The sequence below is a fragment of the Scaptodrosophila lebanonensis genome, unplaced genomic scaffold (genome assembly GCF_003285725.1).
Source record: "Scaptodrosophila lebanonensis strain 11010-0011.00,11010-0021.00 unplaced genomic scaffold, SlebRS2 tig00000096-arrow-pilon, whole genome shotgun sequence".
In the NCBI taxonomy this organism is placed as follows: Eukaryota; Metazoa; Arthropoda; class Insecta; order Diptera; family Drosophilidae; genus Scaptodrosophila; species Scaptodrosophila lebanonensis.
Window position 1 is genome coordinate 2,546,369 of NW_022060567.1, and position 9,228 is coordinate 2,555,596.

Here is a 9,228-nt window from a genome sequence, read left to right on the forward strand (position 1 = left end):
AATCGGAGGTTTTACCCAAAGCAATACATTGATGTACCAATTCAGCAGCTACAAGTATTTAATTAACTCCTACACTGCACCCAGCAAGTATGTGGACGGGTTACAGAAATAAAGTACCTGTCTCCTTAAACTCTAAGTCCAACAAATTAATTAAATTTTTTTAATTTAATAATATTATTGTAGTTCATATGTGCCATATGTGTGTGATATTATTAATATTAATGTTGCAATTTATAATAAAACACGGCATCATTGTTTAACACAAGAACTCACCATTAGTAGCTGGCGTCTAAAACATTTAAGATTGTATTTAAATGCAATAAGTCTACTTCATAACTATATTACATTCATATGCGTAATAAATAGAGAATCCATCCATGTACACCATACTAGAATAAACATCTTTCCAATATATGTAAGTGTATTGAAACATTTGATGTCCAGCCTTCATGCACGTTCATGTCTACTCATACACTAGTCAGAATAAATAGTTGTACATGCTTCAGCAGTTTAGTTAGTGTTAGAGAAAGAAGAGTGAAATGAAAGATAAAAGGCTTCTTTTATTAATGAAATATGCAACGAATTGTTAGTTGCCTTTACACCGATATAAACCATTTACTATTTTGAATAATTTAGTCAAAAATATAAGGAAAATCAATTGATAATATGATATATCGATTTTTTAGTGCTAGATTATTAATCATATCTAATATGTTCTTGGTGTCTAATATTTTCGTGGCACCTTTTTCCAAAATAAATATTACACATTAGCTTTCATGGTTAATCCTAAATACGATTGGGAAAGATGAAGATGAACGCACTAATGTCTGTAATAACATTTTTGTAAAAAAAACCGATTCGATCAAAAATGTTTACAAATATATACTATGTAGGTCGAACAATATACAATACCACTTTGAAAGCAAAATTTGAGGAGATGACGGAACAGAACGACGGATCAACAAAGCGACAATTTAGGGATATAATATTGGTCCAGCTTTTGATAAGGAGTAGCTGCAGCCTAAATGCTTTCATTTAGGCAAACAAACTAGTCCTTATATCCTTATTGAGAATATCTTATGGTATAATTGGAGTTATATTTTATTAACCTAGTGATCACATATATTCACAAAACTTATGCCGCCTAGTGTACTATAGTACTGACTTAATTAAATTTAGCCTAGCTTATTAACTATAACTATTTTTTATGGCTGCTGCTGTTGTTGTGTTTGCTGCAATGCCTGCTGCATGAACTGAGCAAACTGGTCGTCCAGGACACTTGTATAATACATAGGCTGCTCATCGCAGTCAGCAGGAGCGGGCGACGCCACTCCCAGGACGCAACGTGTGCCATCGGCTCGCAGCATATGCAACACACTGCCCACATGCCCCAGACACTGAGTGCAATTGTCGGCAGTATCAGTAGCACCATTAGCGAGACCACTCTCCGCCCTAATGGGTGCTACGCAGAAGCGACCCGGTGGAGTGCCCCGCTCGTCATCCGCATTTCTGACCGACGAGCAGGCATTGGAAAGCATCAAACGCATCGGCTGCTCGTAGAGAGCGCAGTCTGAGGCTGAGAAAAGCAAATTCGAGATAATAATATACAAGTATTTAACTAATTTAAAGTTAAATCAATACTTACAATTGGAGGTCGCCCAGGCGCTGGCTACCAATTGGCTCTTGAAGAGTAGACGCGTGTACTCATAGTGCGAGCATATTGGGGCCACACTGACATTCGCCGGCAGGCGCTCCCTGCCCAGCAGCAATGGATTCCTCAATTGCAAAAGTGCCAGGACATTGCGATGCCACACAATTTTCTACAGCACAGAAATATGGAGAACAGAGGTAACTAAAGCACGAAACCAAAATATGGTTTGAGATATCACGTACTTATGTATATGATAAGCTGGATTTGTCAGCATCTTGCAAACTAATATTTGTTGACTACCATATACATATATACCTAAAATATGATACATCTGGATTGAGATTTTAAATAGGAATGATCCCACAGAATATTTATATTTTTTAGTACCAGTTCTTAAGCTACTTAAGCCAGAGGGATAAATAGTTTGATTGCAATTTTATTTTAAAAGAATCTCATTTCTGATTTCATTAATTAGTTCAATTGCTATAATAAGTTTAGAATACGTATTTCCTACTGCTTCTAATCTGGCCTACTTGAATAACTTGATAAATTCCCGTGCAAATTGTTTGCCTGTTTGACCGTAGTAGAAGTCTGCATTAAATTGCATTCTTTTACCCTTTTTGGCGAACTAACTATTTTTGATTTAACCACAGCAAAGGGTACTTCAAAACAGCTATAAGTACTATACAAAATTAAAGGAGGTGTAGCTTTTAAAATTTCGTACATTTTGTGCGATACTGACGCGTCCGAAATATCAAACTAGAGAGGATGCAACAGTCGCGCAAGTGGTGGATGGGGGTAGGAATAAAAAAATAAGATAAACTCGTGTTGTCTGGATATTAGGAAAGACTACATACGAAGTTTGGTTAATGTGGGCTCAACCGTCTCTGAAATCCAGGCGTTCATACAGACGGATAAACAGACAGATTGACGGACAGGTCTAGATATCTCGTCATGCTGATTAAGATTATGTTTACTTTAGGGGGTCTGGCTGCACACACCTATATACCCCTTTTCCTCTACGGATACAGGGAATACAAATTTCTGAATGTTTTCACTTAAGACATATCCAGTTTTGTGAAGTTATTGCGAATATTTAGGAATAGTTGGCAACTAAATCAGAGTGTTAGGGATGGCTATATCAGCTCTGGAACCATCACAAAAACCTCAAATATATCTGTGAAGCGAAAGGCTCACCTCTATATCCACCATATAGTCCTCATCTTCATCCTTGTCGCGCAAATCGGCCACTCCGAAGACAGCATGATTCGGACGCTTTGTAGTTTGTGGAGCACAGTTCACTGCAGTGAGGAGCAGCTGTGGCGTCAGAACCACCGCCGTGCAACGATGCACAAAGTCGTCGTAGGCAGCATTCGCATAAGCCAATGACGCCAGATGTGTGTAGTGGGACAACAATGCCCGAGCCGAGGATGGTTTTTGCACCGTCTGGGGGTAGAAGCCGCTAGTTGAGCCTGTCAGTTCGGAGTCGGACACGCGTGGCGGAATACCCAGCAGAGTAGTTAGTGGTGGTGCTTGTGAGGACGACACCGAGGGTGTGAAATGATCACGAGGCTTAATGGGAATTAGTGGTGGACAGCAGATGATCTCCTCGTAGGTGCCGCGCTGACAACTCGGCACATCGTCGGACCGCAGGCGATTCTCATCTATCAACTGCACCACACTTTCGCATTTTGAGATGGCCACGCAAATGCCCTCGTATAGTGGCGCATAACAGGGACCACCTAATTGCAAGCTACTCGGACCGGGGAACAAAAAACCCGGCGAGCCGGTTTGTAAAGCTGGACCCGATGGCACTGATGTTGGTGCTGGTGCTGGTGCTGGTTGACGTGGTGGTCGAGTGGAGGACTGTGCCCTTTCAACGCCGTTCACATAATCGAAGCTGGTGTTGAAGATATTAAACCAGTCGGGACGTCCGATCACTGGACTAGCTGTTGTGCTCGAAGTCTGGGTTCTAGGTAGAACGGTTGGAGCTATTGTTGTTGTAATGGGTATTTTTGTCACTTCAGTGTCAGCACGATTTTTCTGCTGCGGCAATGGACAACAAATCTTCTCGCTACGTATGGTATAGCCACAAGTCTGGACCGTTTGTGGAGTTAGATTCCCATTGCGTATATACTCCTTCAGGGTGCTGCATAACTCAATTGGCTGGCAATTGCTGCGATAGCTTGTTGTGCAGGGATCCCCTACTGAATGAGCGAAAAACCAAATCACATACTATATACAACTACATATATCGATTTGTAGATATGAATAGTTATACCCACTCTCCAAGTTGAGGTAACACCAGCCAGCACTGCTGCACAGCACTATAAGCCATACGGTCCACACGATCCAGGCATTAGAGCCTAACAGGGCCAAGCCCAAGCAACGCATACCAAAGATCTGGGCGATAGCAACAACAATGACATGCGACTATATGCGACGATGCTGCGTCACGTGGCCGCAGCGATCCGGCTCTGAAATCGCGTACTGCACGGGCGCGTTGCTCGTGTGCGACTGAGCTGCTGACGACGCTGATGTCGTCTCTCTTCTCACTCACTGAGCAGCCTCATCGCTGCTGACTCATGCACACTCATGCTCAGCATCTCCTCGATAGCAAGCTTATTGTGGGCTGTTGCCTGAGCCTGGATCGAAGCATGTTCCCGCCTCTTAATTGTGCGTGCTATTTACAAATCCATACATGAAATTTACAAAAATATGGAAATATTACCACCGCTTTGTAATATGTTAATTTTTTTATTTTCAAGCTTAACTTTTGTCAACCCCTTTTGCCCTTGGGCATGCCATTACTTGTATAGCATATTTTGTAGCATAAATTCAAGATTTGTATTCAGATCTGGAATAAATGAACCATAACGGGATTTTTTCGCGATTCGGCTTTTAAAACTTGACTATCTGCTTAAAAATTACAATTGCGTACATATGCTAATTCTTTATTCTTTATGTTCTGACTCTTAACAAATAGTCTGTGAGTTTGTAGGTTTGTGGGTCTGTTTTATTTGATTTACTTGTAGTTTGCAAAATGTATTTTTTTTATACGCGGCACCTGTAGGGTAAAAAGGGTATATTAGGTTTGCGCAAAGTATGTAACATACAGAAGGAAGCATCTCCGACCCCTTAAAGTATATACATATATTCTGAATCAGCATGACGCGAGAAATCGATCTAGACATGTCCGTCCGTCCGTCCGTCTGGATGAACGCAAGGATCTCAGAAACTATAATAGCTAGAATAACCAAAGTTGGCATCCAGATTCTTGCTCGACTGTAGCGTTCTCTCTTGTTTAAATAGGCGTAAGTACATACATAAAAAAAACACTTGAATATAAATACGAAGTTTGATAATTATAGATCTTAAACTTTCCGAGTTATTTGCGTTCATACGGACAAACTATATCGGCTCGTTTCGTCAAACTGATCAACAATATATTATTGATATATATGCAACCGCACTAAACTTGTACCCCCTGGGTAAAAACTACAATTTTTGGTGTTATATAAAAAAATTCTGGGTTTCTGCTTAACTTTTTCCCTCAGAGTACTTCAATTAAAACCAGATTTCCGTTTTCCCTCTTCCTTTGGGTTCTTGGAATAATAATTGTAGCTCCCACTAACTATATCTACAAGTAAGTTGAATAGGAAAAATCAAGGCATTACAATTAAAATAGAAGTGGAGTTTATTGTACGAATGCTTTTTCCATTACCCACTCTCTTATAAGATCTGATATCAATATAAAAACCTCTATCCGAAGTTACATATATGCTTATAAATACCCGATAGCAGGAGCAAAAAATGAAGAAGAGCAATAGCGAACGCGATGCTTTAGTTTGTGGACAGTATTGGAGTGATATTGTTTTGCAAAAAACTGTTTTTAGAATTGCACGAAATCGGAAAGAATTATATATTAACTGAGTCTGCAAAGTTTTATTTGTGGCGTTTCGGAAATGGGGGCAGTATTGACCGAATTCTGAAGCGGGGAAGAGGAGAAGAATCAAAGAAATATAATAATCTCTTCTTGACTGGATGTAAGGAGGGTTTGGTCAATATGGACTCAGCCTTTTATATTTATTATACATATTTATTTATTTATACATATTTATTTGTCTAGGCCATCTTTCTTTATGTAAATGTATGCAAGTTCCACTTATTCTTTGCTGATAATGAAAACCAAGTACATTTGTTGGGCCATTTTCAACACAGTGTAGTATAGGGGCTCTGTGGACTCATTGCAGTCCACTGAGCTGGGCGTGGCAATGGCAGCCACGCACAAACTGTTATCCGGACGCTCCACGTGGAGCACGCTTCCAGTGCCACTAAGGCACTTGGAGCAACCATCATCGCGCTGCACAGTCAAGGTCTCATTGGGCTGTAGGCAGTGGTGTTGATAGATCGGCACCTTTTTAGCGGGATCGGCGCAATAGCTTTTGTCTATTTGCTGCATGGACATCTCAAACAGAGAGCATCTCGTTTCCCTTACTGGAAGAGTTAAAGAGATAGCGGGTAAATATATGCACATACATACATATATATGTAATACAAATGTATATAATTGATGATAGTATAAGACATACTTGTAGTATAAGAATTGAGTTGTTTTCAACAGATATGAATGAAGCTATAAATAATTTCTCAGGGCGCAATTACGTCTCTACATATGGCCTGTACCCGAAGGAATTAAAGGATATATTGCGCTTGTGCAATTAACAGTTATTGTATGATACTATCCAAGAAACCAATTCAAAATTTATTGATTTAAATATCATTTAGTGGTTATCAGCAAATCGAATTCGAATTTTAATCTAGAAATTTCAAAAAGAATGCAAAACTACAAACAATCTAGTTCTGTTCACATATTAAATAAAATATATCCGATCATAAATGTTCGATTATAGTTATTGCTAATAAAAACTTAAAAAAAAAACAGAATTTTATTACATATTTAAAAAAAAAAATCAAAAAATTAACAGAAATTGATGAATAAATACCGAAGTTATTGGAGATATCTTTTACGCTAGTTCATGTACAACTGGTCGACTATATTGCAGCTGTTCAAGCCTTGAAGCAATCAATTTAAACTTCATTTAACATATCTTTTAAATAAATATTAAGATGAAATACCCACTAAAAAGTCAAAATGTTTGGTATGTGTAATAAAATGTAGGTCCGCCTATTAAAACAATTGCTAAACAATAATAAAAACATTAGTCATAGAAAAGAATAGAACAACAATTACAATTACGATTACGATTCACACATTCGGACACACATGAATATATTGCGAGACCTTAATCTAAAAAGGTTTACGAGAAATGACAAGATTTTCCCTGCAGTACAAAGGATGCAATCGATATACGTGTACCTTCATATACTTCGAAATTATCCAGCTTATTCAGTGGAGAAAGCAAACGTACAATAAATATTTACATGGTATCGTTTTTATTTACAAGCTACTGACGGGAGAAATCTCTTCAAGCAACTTTATTCATCGTATAAGCTTTGTAGTTCCTTGTAGACCTTCAAGAAATTTTCGGCCTCTACATCTTGAGTGTTGTACCTTAAATTTGGCACTTTAGTCTCCTTTCCGTGTTCTGTGTTCAAATTATAGTGAACTCTACCATTTAATTTCTCCTAATAACTTAAGCAGTAGCATCTCCTTATACTTAACTAATCATCATTAAATACACTTCACTCGCTGTGAGTCGGCCACAGCGGCCTATTTCGGCGACTAAAATACCCCTTTAAGATTAGTACTACATTAATACATTTTTATACCCTGTACTCAAAGGGTAAAAGGGCATATTAGTTTTGTGCGAGTGTACATGGAACACACAGAAGGAGGTTTGGCAGACCCCACAAAGTATATATATATATATATATATATATATATATATATATATATATATATATATATATATATATTCTTGATCAGGATGACAAGCCGAGTCGATATAGCCATGTCCGTCTGCCTGTCTGTATGAACTCAAGGATCTCAGAAAGTAGAAGAGCTAGAATAACCAAACTTGGTATCTAGATTCTCCTGAGCCCGAGAAAGGACGAGTTTGTTCATTTTTTCTGATATTTTTAATTAATTAAATTAATTTAATTTCACCGGTTTTTAAGAGTTGAGCCTGCTCGACTTTAGCATTCCTTTTTTGTTTAATATTAAATTCTGTTTTTTCCCTTTTTTATGTTATAAGTTTTCCTTTTCTTTGTTATACAAAATGACAGTATTATTTGCTATTAATTTTCAAATGAATAATTAAAGAAATATGTTTCCCATAACTAACAAAGTTGAAAGTCCCCTCTAACATTTCATTTCATACCAACTCAGTACTTACCTTTTGAAAAGCCCCAGCCGATAGAGCGCATTCGCGGACTTCGTTGAAGTTCCCGTGCGCTGCAAATTTCTGCCACGCCCGCCAACTGACTCGCCTCGATATGTTTTTCAAGCACCAGGATGCCGGTTTCATTAAACCAACTGCGTCGTGTCTACAATTATAATCTGGCTGAGATTTGCACGATCCAATGGATTCGCATGACAAATCCTACCTTGATCCTTATTACATTATTGCGTATTGGCCCTCGCCCCAAATCCGCCTTTCCAACCACAACTTGTATTGGTAAATCGCGACCAGTGCCTATACATTTTGCTGAGACGACCAAAATATTGGTTGTCAGTATGACAGCCGTGCACCTATACACGAAACCATCGTAGTGCTCATCATGATAGCCGACGGCTGCCAAATGCTTGTAACTTTCATCGGGAGCCATCAGATCTCCTATATTTACCCGAACAGCCTCTGCATGTACTATGGGCTGCACATTGTTCAGAGACTTTATTGGGCTAATTGGCCTCGTTCTGGCTATGGGTGTGGACGTGGTTGAGTAGTGTGGTATTTCGACTCCTAGGACAGTATTGCTAAAACAAACATTATGAGGCATTAACTCAAAAAACAAGGTATTAGAATTTATTCTTCTTACGGATCGTTAGGCGGGCTGCTGGGGCAGCAGATAAGCTCTTCGAAAACATTCATGCCACATTGCACCACCATTGACTGTGTCAGTATTTTCTGTTCAAAGTACGCATATAGTCGGTCCTTGCACCTGCTGGCAGGCAGGCAGGTGCTATTAATCGCAAATAGGTCACCACAATCTCGACCCTCTGGAAAATATGTTCCTTTTTTGTTATTAAAAACCACTTATTATTATTATTGTAGTTGTATTCGCTCACCTCGTAAGTGCATAGCGTTGGCGCCGATGCAAAGGAGCAGTAGATCCAAAAAATATTGAATCATTGGGCGACCCATTTTTTTTTCTTTTTGTTTTTGCTTCACTGATAAGAGTAATAGCAAGCCCCTGTGAATTATTAAACACGTCTATTATGGCTGAAATCTTGCCTACAACTGAGTTGTAATTATACTCGCAGCCGGTAACGGGCAATCGACCGCTCTCTTCCTTGCGATTCATTAAAATTTTAAGAAATACAAGTATAACGCAATACGAATAATTATTTCCGAAGAAAAAGGTTTTATATTCTTTGTAATTCCAAAATTAAA

General features: G+C 38.7%; 2 protein-coding genes across 3 annotated transcripts; both read right to left on the reverse strand.

Annotated features, from left to right (window-relative positions):
* Positions 1-1,077: 1,077 nt before the first annotated feature.
* Positions 1,078-4,065, reverse strand: LOC115627584. The gene is made up of 4 exons (XM_030523308.1): positions 3,937-4,065; positions 2,849-3,858; positions 1,646-1,820; positions 1,078-1,576 (listed from the first exon to the last, which is right to left on the reverse strand). Exons 1-4 carry the CDS (start codon positions 4,043-4,045, stop codon positions 1,206-1,208), a joined length of 1,665 nt encoding a protein of 554 aa, XP_030379168.1. The 5' UTR covers positions 4,046-4,065; the 3' UTR covers positions 1,078-1,205.
* A 1,642-nt stretch (positions 4,066-5,707) lies between these two features.
* On the reverse strand, positions 5,708-8,997 carry LOC115627612. 2 transcript variants are annotated; one of them, XM_030523342.1, is made up of 5 exons: positions 8,904-8,997; positions 8,654-8,834; positions 8,222-8,591; positions 8,011-8,161; positions 5,708-6,148 (listed from the first exon to the last, which is right to left on the reverse strand). In XM_030523342.1, exons 1-5 carry the CDS (start codon positions 8,977-8,979, stop codon positions 5,817-5,819), a joined length of 1,110 nt encoding a protein of 369 aa, XP_030379202.1. In that variant the 5' UTR covers positions 8,980-8,997; the 3' UTR covers positions 5,708-5,816. The 2 variants fall into 2 exon arrangements, with proteins under 2 accessions (XP_030379202.1, XP_030379203.1); XM_030523343.1 differs by having other exon boundaries at positions 8,654-8,849; positions 8,904-8,932.
* Between the last annotated feature and the right edge of the window lie 231 nt (positions 8,998-9,228).